Source organism: Aspergillus karnatakaensis (assembly GCF_047715665.1).
Source record: "Aspergillus karnatakaensis strain CBS 102800 unplaced genomic scaffold BJY04scaffold_29, whole genome shotgun sequence".
In the NCBI taxonomy this organism is placed as follows: domain Eukaryota; kingdom Fungi; phylum Ascomycota; class Eurotiomycetes; order Eurotiales; family Aspergillaceae; genus Aspergillus; species Aspergillus karnatakaensis.
In genome coordinates this window covers 102,662-120,201 of record NW_027395741.1, presented here as the reverse complement: position 1 = coordinate 120,201, position 17,540 = coordinate 102,662, and the positions used below count along the sequence as shown (strand labels likewise).

Sequence of the window (17,540 nt, the reverse complement as noted above, 5' to 3'; positions counted from 1 at the left end):
TAGATGTGACACGCTGATCCCAGCTGACAGGGAGATCTTGAACGAGGATTTGTAACTTATCTTCCACCTCCGGTAAAGCCTCCGCTCTAGCACAGGTCAGTGTTAGTGCTCGATGGGTGTAGATTGGAAATCGTGATACGTTTCGGAAGGACCGGTACTCGTGGGATGGCCTGATAATCTGTCTGGGGGCCTAAAGGATATGCGCGGTGAATCATGGAGAGCACTTAGGGCACAGTCATGAATCCCTGGTTATCCTTCCTTTCAAAATGCCTTCTCTAGATAATGAGCTCCATCTTCGGCCCCAATTCAAGGTAGATTTTCGTGACATGCCGACTATTCCACAGACCGTCCATCAGGCCAACACCGAGAAGAAACCATTTAAAAGCTCCATTGCTGCTAGCAAGATTATTGACAAAGCCTCGTGGGTTGTGAAAGCCGTTGCTGATTTTGACGCCAGGCAAGATATGCCCTGTCTGCCCCTCCAAGCAGGCCGTGTACGTCGCCCTGCAAGGCTTTCGTCATTCGACCAGACCTACCTGCGAGAACAGAGCAACAATTTCATCAAATTGACACTGTGACTATCTTCCAGCATTAACTATTATACAGTTTCCAATTACATAGGGTGGTCATCATCTGCTGTCGGCTTTACTGACAATGATCCCAATGCCATGAAGCGATATATAATGGTCATGGCTTAGCCACACGGAACATCGGGCAGTAGTATTAGTGGGCCTTGTTTCGATATATAAATAGAGAGCACACACGCAACAGACCGAAGAAACGATTTCCCAGCAGCTATAGGCAACGACCCTCAATGACTCCATCAGCAAGCCGGGGCAATCCAAGGGAGCACCTAAACTCAGTACCTCACTGTATCCTGTAACTATACAGGCTCAAGCTGAATCACCGCATTATCGAAATCCCCACTATCTCTATAAACCGCCTGGATCTTGAAACCTGCTTGTTCGGCAAGCGCAGCAAACATCCCCTCCGTGCGCCTCTTGCCACCAACATTCATCATAAACAAATCAACCCCAGCAGCCAGCATAGTCGGCTCTCCCGCGAGTAAGCTCTCGGATATAAGCACATGGGAGTCACCAGCGCACGCGTCCCGAATGTGCTGGAGGATAATAACACATTCGCTATCTGACCAGTCGTTCAAGACCCGACGGATATAGTAGACGAGGGCACCTAGCAGAAGATAAGATTAGATCAGCGTGCGCCAGCCCAATTAACCGGGAATCAACATGCAAACCGACCTTTTACAGGCTGTTCAGTGAAAAAGCTATGCGAAAGCATCTGCACCTCTTTCAGTATATCCCCCTGCGCCATCCTCTCCGTAGCCTGTCTGATCATCGGCGCTTGATCTTCAAGCACACAGCGCGCTGCCGGAATTGCCGGATATGCTTCCAGGATCGCCCTCAGAGCCTGGCCCATCCCACCACCGACATCAACAATCAACGTCCGGCTCTCCGATCCAGGACTACCCGCGTGCTCGGCAATCCAGGCAAATTCGTATATACCCGTGATGGGAATCTCCGGAACAGCCATTGCCATTGCCGAGTTAAACGCCGCTGCGCGGTCTGGCTGGGATTCAAGGACCTGGTAGAAGGTCTTATCTGGGTATCCCGCTGCAAGACCAAAGGGGCATGCCGTGGCGAGTTCGGGCTCCCGGAAGCCGTTCTTCGTGAAATACTCGGGCCATTTGACCGTGGATGCTAGGAAAGTATCGAAGAGGTAGCTGTACATGGGCGCTACTCGGGGATTCCTGAAGAGTTCGTAGTCGGGAGAGAGGCGGATGTTTTGGGTTTGGGGGGTTGTTGAAGATGAGGTTGGGGCTAGGATGCCTGCGGCGAGCAGGAAATTGGAGAGCCGTGAGAGGAGATTGAGGTCTACCTTGACATTTTCGGAAAGCTGGGCGAGCGATATACCCTCTGGGGGGATGGCTTGGAAGATGTCTTTCTCGACGAAAAGCCGCACGGTGGCGAGCTTTACCATGGAATAGAAGCTGTCGAAGAGTGGGCTTGGGGTCGCCATGGTGGGTGCTGGCTGGCTGGTGCTTCTACAAGATGCATAGGCTGGCTCTATACATACTATTCTACATATACTGAACTGATTCCACATCAAAAAGGCCGAAAAAAGTCGGAAAAACATGGAGATTGCAGGTTGCTGTTCCTGATACTCTACTCGGACGTCAAAGTTCCGAAAAACTCCACTGGGAGCACAAAAGGTCAAAACGAGAGAGCATACACCAGCTTCGTCCCCGATATTCTCCGAGCACGGACATCGGCAATCCCATTCACCACGTCCGGTAGGGCTCCGTGACGGATTGTCAGGGGATGGGGTCGGATGAGACCCTGGCAGAGTAACTGGCGCAAGGTGTCGGTCCATTCCACGGTGAATTCGACCATCTCGGGCTTTGCAGGACGGCCGTGCGGTGCAGGCCATGCGATCTCCTCGCCCAGCATGTGAGGTCCCATCACCCAGTCTGGCTGGATCACCTTGCGTGACTGAGCGATGGCCTCATTGTATGGGTCTAGTGCAGTGTATCTGCCACCTGCCCGTCCCAAGGCCTCATAGCACAGCTGCATACTCACAGAGGTTGAAATGCAGTCTACCGCGTATCGAAGTTCGTTCTTTGTGTGTCGTTTTATAGCAGCAGCGCACGTAGGGTCCCTATAGTCGAATACAGCCGCCGCACCGTACCCTCGAACAAGGTCGAAGTTGCTTTCCGAGCACGTAGCGATGGGGTCGTATCCCGCCAGTCTCAGCAGCTGAATAGCAGCAGTCCCTGTGGTTGAAGAGCCGCCAGATACCAGGACCGGCAGGCGCGGCGAGGTTGGAGAAAGAGGTCGACCTGGGAGATTGAGGCTGCTAAAGAGCGCCAACCCGATCGTCATGAAACTGATCCCCACCGAAGCGCCTTCCTCAAAGCTCATTTCGGAAGGGACCCTGAGTAGAGTCCAGTGCGGCACAGCCGTGTATTCGGCAAAAGCCCCCACGGAGGGCTCGAGGGGATTCATCCCGAAGACGGCGGCGCAGACTCGATCGCCCACCTGGAAGTCGTCGCTGGCATCCGGGCCAATGCTCTGGACAACCCCAGCGAACTCGAATCCAGCAATGCATCCAGGAGTCACATAAGACCCCGCTATTTTTGCGTCCACGGGGCTTATGGAAACGGCCTTGACGCGGGCGACAATGCGGTCGTCTATGGCACCAGGCACTGGGGCAGTATCTGTCGCGCAGATGGTGCCATCGGCGGCCCCGACCAGGGCTGCTTGATGCGTTATGGCAGTATCCATTGTTGGAACTTCTGTCGTTGGTCATTTTTACGGGTCAGCAAGTACAGCCCTATATCCACTCATGCCAGGCAAGTTTCGGATGCCGAAAATCTCCGCTGGCTATCACTGACCACCGAAGGAGCCCGACGTTTACAGTAGAGCTGGTGGGAAGATTGACCTGGTGTACACTACAAGGCAAGGATACAGTGCCATCAGCCAAACGAACGAAAACAGTAGAGTCTCATTGATACTAGTTAGGAACCTCTGAGTCATTCCCAGTGATCTACCCAAAGAACTCTGCCGGCGATCCAAATCCCACTCCTTCGAACTCTTCCCCCTCCTCTCCGCCCTTAATAAACTCCATGAATCCAGAGATCCCGGTCGCTTCTGGCCCAGGCGGGCTTGTTGGAGTGTTGTACAGGACGGTCCCGTGCTGGACGTTGAACCGCCACCTTTGCCCATTAGAAGAGCCAAATATAATCTGGTATCCTGTGCATTTATCATGGAAAGCGCCCGTTATAGCTTTCTCGCCAACTTCATACACCTTCGAAAGCGAAAGGAAGTCATCGCCATCTTCGTCAGGATCCTCCGGGGCCCGATGTGCCACACATACGAGGACCCCGTCGCGGTAGAGGCGCGATGAAGTGTAAAGCGGAGACCCGTCTGTTGGCCGGCTTGAAATCCTTAGGACACTCATTGAATAAGGGCCCACAATGGCTCGTGCGCGGTAGCTTTCTTTCATCACTTGGTGCCACGCAAACGGCGACCAGCAACGATCAATCCCGCCTCTAGCTTCATTGCCTTCTCCAAGCTGGAAGTAACGGCCGCCGGTGGTATTGGACGAAGCCACCGTCAAGCTAGCAGTGACCGAGGCTCGTCCGAGGGGTTGCAGATAGCCCACCGACGGGCTCAGCTCGGCTGGGGTGTCCAGACCGGTATCACCAGGCAGCCTCACCAGATGCATCTTTCCCTGGACGACCCCAGGCACATCGAGGTTTACTGTCGCATGTGAGCAGTCCGCCCGCACCCGGAAGGAGACACTGCTGGCATCGGAGGTATTGAACCATGTGCCAACGACATCCTCGCCGCCTTCGGCTTCGACAAACTTGGTGTTGTCGAAGAATAGTTCGTGGTTGAAGGTCGACTGGTCAGGCCACACGACTAAGATTTCCACCTTGCAACTCCCAGGTCGCCGGGGGTCTAGATTCCTGTTGAGGCTGACCCCGAGAAGTGCCCGGTCGTCTACAGCCAGGCCGTCGAATATCCAATAGTCCCACTCGGTGCCGGGGCTCTGGTTGTCAAACATCGGGAGCAGGTTACCTGAGCCGGGGATGGGCTTGGGCAACGTGCTCGGGGCGTTTTCCTTGTTGCTGTCGGAAGGCAGGGATCGGGTCGTCATTTCGATTGTAGGCAAGGCAGGGATTGTTTTATGAAGGCAAAGGTATGATCAATTAAGCTGCCAATGGATGGTCGGGAGTTCTTGCCCACTCTCGCCTGGCTCTTTCTTATAGCAGAGAGTTGGCCTGCTCTTGGTCACCCACTCCAGGTCAGATTACGGATGAGGCGTACCGAAAATCTCCGCATTGCCGACAGCCCGAGTGTGGCTTGATAACTTGAGAACACCGAATCGGATGAAGCCCGGCGTCCGAATCTTGGGTTTATTATGGCAATCCATGCATTGGGATATTGGCGGTTGTCGATATCTTGACCCCGTCATCGTGCACGCTCCCACGGCAACGAAGTTGTCCAAGACCTCGCAGAAATGACGAGTCCAGAACCAATTGCCATTGTAGGTAGCGCCTGTCGCTTCCCCGGCGACTGCATTACTCCGTCAAAACTCTGGGAGCTCCTTATCGCTCCACGCGACCTGCGCCGTCGGACCCCTGATGACAGGTACAACGTCGACGCTTTCTATCACCCCGACCCTAAACACCACGGCACAACCGATGTCCGCGAGTCATACTTCCTCAACGATGATATCACTGTCTTTGATAACGCCTTCTTCCATATCCCTGCCGGGGAGGCAGAAGCGATTGACCCGCAGCAGCGGCTCCTGATGGAAACGGTCTACGACTCCCTATGCGCGGCAGGTCTAACACTGGAAGAACTGCGAGGCTCAGCTACGGGCATTTATGTTGGTGTTATGTGTGATGATTGGAGTGCTATCGCGACCAAGGATATGGACCTGGTGCCGCAGTATGTGGCTACTGGTATGGCCCGGAGTATCATGTCAAACCGCATATCATACTTTTTCGACTGGCATGGCCCATCGATGACCATCGACACTGCTTGCTCCTCTAGTCTTGTGGCCGTTCATCAAGCCATCGAAGTCCTGCGCAGTGGCGAATGCCAAGTTGCCATTGCGGCTGGCACCAACCTCATTCTCTCTCCTCGTATGTGGACCCCCCTTGAATTCTGGATTGTTGATATCCGAAGTTGATGGGATGCCCAGATATGTATATCGCCGAAAGTAAACTCTCGATGCTGTCCCCTTCAGGTACCTCGCGCATGTGGGATAAAGATGCTGATGGCTATGCCCGTGGTGAGGGTATTGCAGCCGTGGTTCTGAAGCCGCTTAGCGCTGCCCTCCGCGACAATGACCATATCGAATGCTTGATTAGAGCAACTGGAATCAACCAAGACGGCCGGACTCCTGGGCTGACTGTTCCAAGTGCCACTGCCCAAGCCCATCTAATTCAGGCCACCTATACCCGTGCTAATTTGGACCTCGATAAAGTGGAGGACCGCCCTCAATTCTTTCACGCACACGGGACCGGCACGCCAGCAGGCGATCCTGAGGAGGCCGAGGCTATTTGGCGCGCATTTTGCTCTACTACTCCCCCGGGTAGTAACAAGCTCTATGTCGGCTCTATCAAGACAATCATCGGCCACACCGAAGGCACTGCAGGCCTTGCCAGCCTGATTTCGACCTCTAACGCTCTCCAGCACGGCATGATTCCACCAAATCTGCACTTCCATTCCTTGAATCCGCGGATAACGCAGTTCTATGATACACTGGAGGTGCCAGTTACGACTCATCAGTGGCCGGCCCTTTTGCCCGGCCAGCCACGCCGAGCGAGTATCAACAGTTTTGGTGTGTAGACATCTACTTCGACCATATCATACTCTTCAGCTGCTAATACGATTTGTCAGGATTCGGCGGAACTAATGCCCATGCGATACTGGAGGCATATGAACGCCCCTGTGTTCCGAACATACCTGGCCCACTGGTCACACCGCTGACCTTCTCAGCCGCTTCCGAGACATCCCTGCGCTCGTCACTGAGTAGATACACGGCATATCTTGAGAAAAACCCAACGACAAATCTCCATGACCTTGCTTACAGCTTACAAACGCGACGATCGACCTTATCCTATCGCGTAGCCCTGACAGCGAAAACAGTTTCCGACGCCCTGTTTCAGCTGAGGAATGTAGAAACAAGCGAGCCAGATATCTCCACCCGGGCTACGTACACTGGAAAGCAGGCAGCGAGAATTCTGGGTGTGTTCACAGGACAAGGCGCACAGTGGGCTCGCATGGGTGCAAAGTTGCTGGAGATCTCACCGTTCGTAGCAGACCGGATATCGGAATTGGATCACGCTTTAGCCCAGCTTGACAATGGCTTACGGCCTGAGTGGACGCTACGGGACATGATCTTAGCAGACGAAGGTTCCTCTAGGATTATAGAGGCCGCCGTTTCGCAGCCTGTTTGCACGGCCCTACAGATTGTGCAGGTGGACCTTCTGCGACTCGCTGGCGTCACGCTAATTGCTGTTGTTGGACATTCGTCAGGTATGTATTCTAGGAGACTGACGGTACAGATGCTCCTATTAATAATGTGAGCAGGAGAAATTGCCGCTGCATATGCCGCCGGATTCGTGACTTGCAGCGACGCCATCAAGATTGCATACTTGAGGGGATACCACGCAAGTCTGGCAAGATCTCCCATGGGCGCTACTGGTGCCAGTAAGTGTTAATACGCATATGAAAATATCGAATGACTAACATGGGGCTTTTATAGTGATGGCCGTGGGGACCACCATTGACGACGCGGTAGAGCTTTGCAACCTGAGCGCCTTCAAGGGCCGAATCCAGCTGGCTGCACACAATTCTCCGTCTAGTGTTACCCTCTCAGGCGACGAGGACGCAATTCTCGAAGCCATGGCTGTCTTCCAAGACGAGGGTAAATTCGCACGCCAACTGCACGTTGATACGGCCTATCATTCATGTCATGTGCGCCCTTGCGCTGAGCCCTATCTTGCTGCCATGGAAGAGTCCCTCAGCCAGGATGGATCGATTCCAACCGGGTCTAAATGGTATTCGAGTGTGCATGAAGGAGCAATCCAGGATCCAACCGCAGGCGTGAAGCCACAGTATTGGGTTGACAATATGACAAGCCCCGTGCTCTTTTCTTCTGCCGTTTCTCGTGCGTGTTCAGAGAATGGACCGTTTGATTTGGCTCTTGAGATTGGGCCCCATCCGGCACTTCAGAAGCCTTGTCTGGATACAATCGAGGAGGTCTGTGGCGGTTGCTGCCCCTACAGTGGGTTGTTGGCCAGAGGCAAAGATGACGTCCGACAATTGTCCGGTGCTTTAGGCTTCGTTTGGACACACCTGGGTACGGGCTCTGTTCGGTTTTCCGAGTTCACTTCTGCAGTTCTGAGGTCTGATCTGATGCCACAATTCTTACACGACTTGCCGACCTACTCGTTTGACCACTCCCGGCGGTTCATAAAGCTGTCGCGCGTGTCCGGCCTATATAAAAGCTCGGAAGACACACCAAACCCCGTGCTGGGAAGACGCTGCTGTGATCGAGAGACATCCCATGTCCTCCAATGGCGGAATATCCTCCGTCCCCGGGAAATCTCATGGCTAGCCGGCCATCGGATCCAAGGGCAGATTGTGTTTCCGGCGACGGGGTATATTGCCATGGCTCTCGAGTCCGTGCCACTTGCCAGGCCGAGCATGACTGTTCGCTTGTTGACGATAGAGGACCTGCAGTTTTCTCGTGCGTTGGGATTCACCGACGAGGACAGCAGCGTTGAGACCATTTTCGAACTGAGGATTGTCCGCGAGACCAGCTCTGAGCTCAGTGCAGAGTTCACGTGTACCTCTGGTGCGCCCTATGACCACCGATCCCCCCTGGCACCCAATGCTAGTGGACGGCTGGTGGTGGAATTTGGGACTCCGAGCCTCGACCACCTACCGCACAGTGCTGAACCAAGTGATCCAAGTATGGAGGCGATTGAGACGGATCGGTTCTATGATTATCTCGCACAAACGGGATATCACTATTCACCGCCGTTTCGCGGCACCACAAGCATTCGTCGTATGGCGGAATGTGCCATAGGAGACATCAGCGACGAAGGCGGGATGGAGTGGGAGGACCAACTTATAGTTCATCCTGGAGTACTTGACACGGCACTCCAAACCGTATTTGCTGCCTTTTGCTGCCCAGGTGATGATCGGTTGTGGACGCTGCACATCCCTACTGGGCTGCAGTCGATCGTCATCAACCCCTACTTTACTCCGCTTGGGGCTGGCAAGCACACGTCGCTTCAATACCTCACAGTTGCTCGAGGAGCTGGTCCGGGCAAGGTCGTTGCGGATGTGGACTTACTGACCAGGGACCCCCGTCACACGTTTGTGCAGATCCAAGGCTTGCATCTGACACCACTATCCCCGGCGGTCCCCTCAGACGATGCAGTGCTGTTTTCACAATTCCAGTACCTATCCGCGAATCCGGACGGTGATGCTGCTGCTGCTGGGGAGTCGCTTCCACCTCACGACCTCACCCTTCTCTTGGACATGGAGCGGATCGCTTTCTATTATACGCGGCAGGTACTGGCGAATGTGACCGATGAAGAACGCGCAACGACATTGCCGCATTACCGCATCCTGCTCAAATGGGCTCAGCACGTTGTCTCACGAGTCCAGACTGGAGCTGATCCCAATATCCCGGCATCTGCCATCCATGACACCCGAGCTGAAATAGACAGCCTTATTGAGAGGTATGATTGTGACTTCCCCTCCGGAATAGGTCTGCTTGTTTCTGATCTCATTGCAAGGTACCACCAACGGACCGACATTCGCCTGATAAAGTCGGTTGGAGAGAACCTTAACCAGGCGATCCGCGATGGAACGAGCATTCTAGAGCACATGACGAAGGATGGCATGCTCGACGAGGTGTATGAGGAGGGCTTTGGCTTGATATTTGCCAATCGACATTTATGCCGCGTAGCGGCCCAGATAGCACATCGATATGCGCGCATGGATATCATTGAGATAGGTGAATATCTCCCTGTAAGACTTGCATCGGACTTCGTTCGCTGACGATATTACCAGGCGCCGGCACTGGAGGCTCGACCAGGATGATTTTACCCGCCCTGGGAGATGCCTTCTCGACCTACACTTACACTGATATTTCGTCGGCATTCTTCCTTGCAGCACAGGACCGCTTTGACTCCTATCTCGACAGAATGGTCTTTAAAACACTTGATGTAAGCCGTGACCCGTCATTGCAAGGCTTCACACTGTCCGCGTACGATCTTGCCATCGCCAGCAACGTCATGCACACGACCGAGGACATGGAGACTGCGGTGAGACATGTCCGTAGCCTACTCAAACCCGGCGGCTATTTCCTGGTCCTGGAGGTGTGCCACAATGACTGCAGCCGGTATGGGCTGCCATTTGGCGGCCTACCTCAGTGGTGGTCCGGCCATGACAGCGGCCGACTCTGGGGCCCTGCTCTGTCTCTGCCCAAATGGGATTCGTTATTACAACGATGCGGCTTCGCAGGCATTGACACCGTCACCCCGCTTCTCCATGATATTCTCCCTACGCGTGTCTTTTGCGCTCAGGCTATCGATGACCGTGTTACCATGCTACGATCGCCTCTCTCAAACATCTCGCTACTTCCTGTCACAAAGGCAGCACAGCTAGTGATCATTGGAGGACAGGACCTCTCGACCCACCGGCTGTCGACGGAGCTGGCCTCCCTCCTGGGCCCGCGTTACGCGCAGACGCTTCGAGTATCCTCGCTCGAAGAGGTCGACCGTCACCAGCTAGTCAGTTCCTGTTCGGTAATCTCACTTCTAGATCTGGATTGGCCTCTGTTTGCTGCGTATACCCCTAAATGCCATGAAGGCTTGAAAGCCCTATGGCGGCAAGCTGGGAATATATTGTGGCTCACTGCAGGCTCTCGCGAGAATCCACACGCCAACATGTCCCTTGGACTGTCACGGTGCATGCGCTTCGAGTATCCCAACATCACCTTACAAACCTTGGATATCACCAACATAAAGGATCGCACCCCCAGTCTCGTAGCCGAGCACCTCCTCCGCCTTGAATTGCTGAACCAATGGCGCCATTCTCTACGACCGGAGCAGTTGCTGTGGTCTCTCGAGCCAGAGATCCACGTTGAGAACAGCGTCTCCTTAATTCCGAGGCTGTACCCATATACTGACGCAAATAATCGATATAACAGCTCTCGTCGGGTCGTGCAGCAACTAACCAACCCGCAAACGACGGAGTATCTACTGACAAGCGCTGACGGCCACTTGCACGTCGAGCGGCCGTCCCCTCTCTGCATGACCCCAAAGGGTCCGTTGCTCTCAGTCGGTGCGCAAACTCTCAGGGTCACGCACTTCTTCGGGTACATGCTCCGAGTTGCTCCACGCACCCGTCTTATGCTTGCCGTCGGACACGATCATGAAGGGAAACAGTACATTGCGCTCGGTCCCACGATGGGCTCTCCAATCAACGTCCCCTCGGAGTGGTGTCAGCTGCTGCCATCTGCCACGGACCCAGTTCAGACTCTCGCTATTGTCGCAGCTCGCATCATTGCACTTGCTACCATTCGCTCTGCTGATCCAGGAGACCACCTTCTGATTTTTAACTCGCCCCCGATCCTGGCCGCTACCTTAGATCACCTGCAAAAGGGCATTAGCTTGATATATTGGACCGATTCGGAGCCGGTCAGCGCTAGCAGTGGTTGGCAGCACCTTGATGCACGTCTACCGGAGCGAGAGGTCAAGAAGCTGCTCCGACCGTTGGCTATTACAAAATATCTCGATCTGAGTCACTTGGATGGGGATAATGCTAGTGGCAAGCTCATAGCTAGGTGCCTGCCCATAGGCTGCGATGCCTTGAGTTTGGACTGTTTGATTGGAGCATGCATCCAGATTGACGCCAGCGCCGCGATTCCCACGATTGGCGAGATGCTTGCTGAGTGCTCGTGCAATCTAACAGTCGACGCGGATTTCGGCACAGTCCCCCGAGTCCCAATCCAGGCCTTCTCACAGAATGCAGGTGAAGTCCGTCCCTGGTTCGCGATAGCAGAGTGCCCTCAAGAATCAATCCCGGCCATCGTCCAGTCGGTCGACAGCGGTACCCTCTTCCAACCAGACAAGACTTACCTTTTCGTTGGCCTTAGCGGGGAGATCGGCCAGTCGCTTTGCCGCTGGATGGTGAGACATGGAGCGCGGTATATCGTGCTGACCAGCCGGAGACCAGACGTGCATCCGGGATTTTTCACTACGATGCAGGATCTCGGTGCCACGGTGAAAGTGTTCTCAATGTAAGTATGGGCCTGATTGCTCCACCCTTCTGGCTAGATACTAACCGAGGCAGGGACATCACCAAGCGCACCTCTCTTGCAGAATGCGTCAATGCAATAGCGCAAACATTGCCACCAATAGCAGGCGTTGCGCACGGCGCCATGGTCCTCCAGGATACCCTCTTCGACAGCATGTCCCACGAGACATTTGCGCGTGTGGTTGCGCCCAAAGCCAAGGGCGCACGGAATCTAGACGAGCTCTTCTACGACACGCCGCTAGACTTTATGATCTTCTTCTCCTCCTTAACCTACACACTGGGTAACAGCGGGCAAAGCAACTACGCAGCGGGAAATGCGTACATGATTGCCCTTGCAGCAAAGCGCAGAAGCCGGGGTCTAGCCGCATCTTGCATCAATATCGGCGCCATTATCGGTCTGGGATACGTAGAACGAGCGGACAACGCGACTCTAGAAGCTATTCTCAACCAGGGATACAAGCCCATGAGCGAGCAGGACCTGCACCAGCTGTTCGCAGAGGCAATTGTTGTTGGCCGCCCGGGATGTCCAGAACCGTGTGAGCTGGTCAGTGGCATTGCTTGTGTCTATAACAGCAATGAGGCTGAGGCCATGAGCCCGCATCTCCGAGACATTCGATTATCGCACATCATGAAGCACGAGACGCGCATCGGGGCGCACGAGAATACAAGCATCTCCATTCCCCTGCGCCTGCAGCTTGCTGAGACTAAAACGGCCGACGAGGCGCTGACAATCATGACCGAGTCCTTCCTGGCCAGACTGCGTCGCATTCTCGCCGTGGAGAAGGATGAGAAGCTTGACGCGGACGTTACCCTCGTTGAATTGGGGGTGGACTCGTTGATGGCGATTGAAATGAGGTCCTGGTTCACTAAGGAGCTGGACCTTGATATTCCCGTACTCAAGATTCTGGGCGGGCATACGGTCACGGAGCTTTTGTGTGAAGCGCTCAATTTGATGCCTTCCTTGGTGCTGACAGAAGGCCCGGAAGGGAATCTTGCGGAAATCACACAGGATGTTTCAAAGTCAGGGGCAACATCCCCTGGTCTTCCTCCGAGCTCGGATGAGGTTGCAGGTGGTGATACCCCTCTGACTGTGTCGGAGCCATCCAGTGTTTTGGCTTCGTCTCTCGACCTGAAAGAGACGGTAGAAGAAGTCGTCCCGATGGCTTTCGGCCAGGCTGCATTCTGGTTCTTGTCACAGTACATACCCAATCCACATGGCCTGGGCATGGCTGCAATGATGAAGCTGTCAGGATCGATTTCTGTAGATCGGCTTCGAACCGGCGTTCGCCGTCTGGCGCAACGCCACGAAATCCTACGCACCCGGTTCGTCCAAGAAGATGGTCGTGATGGGATCGTTCCTATGCAATATATTCAATCGCAGCCGACGCTGACCTTGGACGTCCGTTCGATCTCCTCCGAGGGAGAGGCCGACTTGGAGCTGGAGAAGGTACATGGCAGGGAGTGGGATATAACGAGCAGCGACACAGCCCAGATATCCCTGCTGATGTTGTCAGACAACACCAGCTTTCTCCTGTTTGGGATGCATCACATCATCATGGATGGATATAGCTTTACTGTCCTGTTTAAAGACCTTGAGCTGGCATACAGCAACCAGCTATTGGATGCAATGTCTCCAAGCTCACAGTACCGGCACTTCGCAACGAATCAAAGACAGAAGGATACAGAAGGAGCGTATACTATCATGGTAGAGTATTTCAGAAGTGTACTGCCTTCAGATCTTTCGCCAATCGAATTACTGCCCTTGGCCAGCGTCTCCCACCGGCCAGCCATCGCCCAGTCCAGCGACCACGAAGCCCAAGTGCGCGTCCCAGCGAGTCTCGCAAAAAGGATTCAACAGCTAGCCCGCCAAGCGCGCTGCACGACATTCCATGTCTACATGGCCACGCTCCAGATCCTGCTCTTCCGGATGCTCCCCAGCACCACTAACCTGTGCATCGGCATGTCAGACGCCAATCGTCTGGACACCCAATATCTAGGCACGATTGGCCTGTTCATGAACCTCCTGCCAATAGGCCTTCGCCGACTAGAACCCGGAGCGACAGCTCTAGACTACATAACCACAATGCGCGATTCAGTCTACGCTGCGATGCAGTATTCTGGCTTTCCATTCGACGTTCTTGTTAGGGAGCTCAATGTGCCCCGGTCCACTGCGCATACGCCTATCTTCCAAGTTATTGTCGACTACCGGCCAGGCCTGCAGGCGCCAACAGAGTGGGGTGGATGCAAGATTCTCCGCCAGGAGGGGCGGAATGCGAGTACTGGATATGACATTGCGCTTGAAGTCCTGGAGTACGCGAAGACAGAGACGTTGCTGACCTTGCGACTTCAAGACTCCATATATTCTCAGGACAGTACTGATCTCTTTCTTCGGTCCTATATAAGTGTGCTCGAGTCCATGGTGAGTAAGAGCGCTGGATCAATGGAAGATATCCAACTTTGGTCTCGACAGGATGTGGATGAAGCTTTGGAGATTGGGACGCGTAAGTATACTTTTACCAAATACCGTTCGTGCCGTTATACTGACGCCAAATATAGCACAGAGCGTACCAGCTACTTGGGGGCCGACTATTCTTCATCGTCTTGATCACATCATCAACACGTATGGATCGAGGACAGCTCTGAAGGACGGAAACGGGGCTTGCCTCACCTACCAACAGCTGGCAAGTAGAATTGATAGCATTGCAGCAGCTATACTGGCAGCGGATCCGGACCCAGCGGCTGTAATTGGGGTCTTCCAGCAACCTTCCGCGGATTGGTTATGCTCCCTGCTTGCCATTATGCGAGTCGGCGCAATCTACCTACCTCTTGACCTCCGGAACTCTCTTCCCCGCCTTCGTATCATTGTCGAAACTGCACGCCCGGCCATCTTGTTGACTGACGCAACCACCACAGACCAGACACATCTCCTAGGTCTTGAAACCTATGCTGAAGTCCTAGTCGACAGCCTTCCGTTGGCATCGAGGCCGCAAAACAAACAAGCAGATGCAGCTGCGGTTGCAGCCATCCTATTCACCAGTGGCTCCACCGGAGACCCAAAGGGCATCATGCTAACCCACTCAAACCTGGTTGCGCATACGGAGGCATGGTGTAAAACACGTATGGAGGGCATCGAACCACTGGTCGTTCTGCAGCAGAGCCCCTATAGCTTCGACCCCTCCGTTCATCAGGTGCTGGTTTCTCTCTGCCAGGGCGGATGTCTCTACGTCGTGCCAGCCGCTCACCGTGGCGATCCGGCCGAAATCGCTCGGATAATGGTAGAGGAGAAAGTGACGTACACGCTGGGCACACCGTCCGAGTACGACCTGTGGCTGCAGTATAGCACGCCGATTCTGAGTCGCTGTTCATCGTGGCAACAGGCTTACTGTGGTGGAGAGGCAATGACACAGGCTCTGGCTCGCAAGTTCCGCTCCCTTGAGCTTTCCCACTTACGCCTCTTTAATTGCTACGGACCGGCTGAGGTGACGCTATTAACGACGAGCGTGGAGGTTGACTATCGTGCTCCTTCAATTTCAGATCCAATTCCGGTAGGCTTTATGCTTTCTGGATGCTCGGTCTGCATTGTTGATGGCGGCATGAAGCCAGTCCTTACGGGCGTTACTGGCGAGATCGTCCTTGGTGGTCGTGGCGTGTCGGCAGGTTACCTGAATGACGGGAAGTTGACGGACCGGAAGTTTATTGAGGATGAGCTTTGGGATACCCCGGGCAAGGTGTATCGCACCGGTGATCGCGGACGACTGATGGCGGACGGCACGCTGTTCTGCTACGGCAGGGTTGATGGAGACACCCAGGTCAAGATCAGGGGGTTCCGCGTGGAGCTAACAGAAGTCGAAGAAGCTATCGTCCGTCATTCGGCGACTGCTCTCTCGCACGTGGTGGTCACTCTTCGAGGCAGTGCAGATGCTCGCTACCTTGCCGCTCATGTGGTCTTTGCTGCTGAGAGTTCGGCCACGGCGGGGAATGGGCACGACATGATGATCAACTCCTGGCTGCAGACCCTTCCGCTGCCGCCATATATGCGGCCGGCTGTCATGATTGCGCTTGAACGCCTCCCAACAACAGTTCACGGTAAGGTTAACCGGAAGGCCGTGGCTGCGATGCCCTTGCCCAGCGCACCTCCGATGTTATCAGATGCATCTTCGACCTTGACTGATGAGCAACATCGGCTCGGCGGCCTCTGGCGACAGGTCCTACCGCTTGAACCTGGTACTCTCACGCCGGATTGTGACTTTTTCGTCCTGGGAGGGAACTCCATCCTCTTGGTTAAGCTGCAGTCCATGATTCGTGAAAGATTGCGCGCTTCGCTCAAGCTTGTTACCTTGATGTCTGCTAGCAGCCTAGCCGCGATGGCAAATGCTATTCAGATCAGCGGCATACAGAACACAATAGATTGGGCGGAAGAGATAGCTTTGACAGAACCGTTACGACAGGCGGCTGCCGAGTCCGGACGACCACCGTGTCTCAAAAAGTCTAGTAGCCAACTGACGGTCCTCCTCACCGGGGCCAGTGGGTACCTGGGTCGACGATTACTTTCCAGTCTTGTTGCGGATCCGCGAGTCTCGCGTGTGATTGCATTATTTCGTCGGCCAGACGAGCCTGGTCCAATGAGTAGCAAGGCCTCGGTTTATCAGGCCGATGTGTCACAGCCTCAGCTCGGTCTTTCACAAGAGGACTACGATGAGGTAATCCAAACAGTAGACGTTGTTGTTCATTGCGCCGCGAACCGATCCTTCTGGGATCCGTACCAAGTGCTTCGCCCCGACAATCTGGACTCCGTGAAAGAACTCGCTTTGCTAGCCATTGGTCGACGGGCTCCGCTCCATTTCATGTCCTCTGGCCTCCTTGCTCCATCCTACAATCCACCACAGGATGGTAGCGATGGTTACCTAGCATCAAAGTGGGCAGCGGAATTGTTTCTACAGAACGCAGCAGACGCGCTGAATCTCCCTGTGGTCATCCACAGATTCGGCAATCTAGGCCATTATCATAATCATGATCCCCCGGTCAGTGCTGAGCAGCAAGCGCCACTCACCCAACAGACGGTGCTTGGCCATCTGAGCGAGATAGCCAGTCGTCTTGGTTTAAGACCTTCATTTGATGGCGTTACGGGCACCATTGGAATTGCCCCTGTGGAAAGGATTATCACCAATCTACATGAGAGTGTACTGGCAAGTGTTGATGGCAGTCTTGAACTCGAAAGAAGTGTACGGCATGTCGACCACTTCGCTGAGCTTACCGTTCAAGCTGTGGATTTCTCTGCAAGCTTTAACGCCGCTGATGCCCTGCGCCTGCTCCCGACGGTTCCTGTCCTTGAGTGGGTTGGTAAGGCTAAGCTGGCTGGGTTGGACTTCTTTATAGTTTCCCAGACGTTGACCATGGGAGGGAAGGACGGGCAGTTGGTTTCTAGGAGGTGATTTCTATCGGTCTTACTTTCCTGTATGTATAAGCACGCTGGGTCTTGTTTTTCTCTAGTACTATGGTTCGGGAGAATGTGAACATCTTAACAGTACTAAGTACCTCTCCGTGAACTGTTCGGGCAAATGGGCGAGCCAGGCTAGGAACCCCCTGCTGTGCAAGGTCAGGAGATCCGAGAAACAACCCGAGAGGCCCTGATTCGCCCAAGTCAGGCCCGGAGTGCTGACAGGT

The 17,540-nt window shown here is 54.3% G+C and overlaps 4 protein-coding genes across 4 annotated transcripts; 1 reads left to right on the top strand and 3 right to left on the bottom strand.

The window, feature by feature from the left end:
• Nucleotides 1-883: 883 nt before the first annotated feature.
• On the bottom strand, nt 884-2,037 carry BJY04DRAFT_219027 (S-adenosyl-L-methionine-dependent methyltransferase; the record flags this gene model as incomplete). The annotated part of the gene is made up of 2 exons (XM_073716464.1): nt 884-1,191; nt 1,260-2,037. 2 exons carry the CDS (start codon nt 2,035-2,037, stop codon nt 884-886), a joined length of 1,086 nt encoding a protein of 361 aa, XP_073570372.1.
• Nucleotides 2,038-2,162: 125 nt separating this feature from the next.
• BJY04DRAFT_228222 (zinc-binding alcohol dehydrogenase family protein) lies at nt 2,163-3,302 on the bottom strand (the record flags this gene model as incomplete). Its single annotated transcript, XM_073718790.1, has 1 exon — nt 2,163-3,302. The coding sequence occupies one exon, from the start codon at nt 3,300-3,302 to the stop codon at nt 2,232-2,234; it is 1,071 nt and encodes a 356-aa protein (XP_073570371.1). The 3' UTR covers nt 2,163-2,231.
• A 194-nt stretch (nt 3,303-3,496) lies between these two features.
• On the bottom strand, nt 3,497-4,766 carry BJY04DRAFT_191028 (uncharacterized protein). Its single transcript, XM_073711581.1, has one exon. The coding sequence runs from the start codon at nt 4,678-4,680 to the stop codon at nt 3,565-3,567; it is 1,116 nt and encodes a 371-aa protein (XP_073570370.1). The 5' UTR covers nt 4,681-4,766; the 3' UTR covers nt 3,497-3,564.
• A 277-nt stretch (nt 4,767-5,043) lies between these two features.
• BJY04DRAFT_219024 (uncharacterized protein) lies at nt 5,044-17,308 on the top strand (the record flags this gene model as incomplete). The annotated part of the gene is made up of 8 exons (XM_073716463.1): nt 5,044-5,674; nt 5,734-6,375; nt 6,435-7,073; nt 7,128-7,247; nt 7,303-9,570; nt 9,627-11,859; nt 11,913-14,377; nt 14,433-17,308. 8 exons carry the CDS (start codon nt 5,044-5,046, stop codon nt 17,306-17,308), a joined length of 11,874 nt encoding a protein of 3,957 aa, XP_073570369.1.
• Between the last annotated feature and the right edge of the window lie 232 nt (nt 17,309-17,540).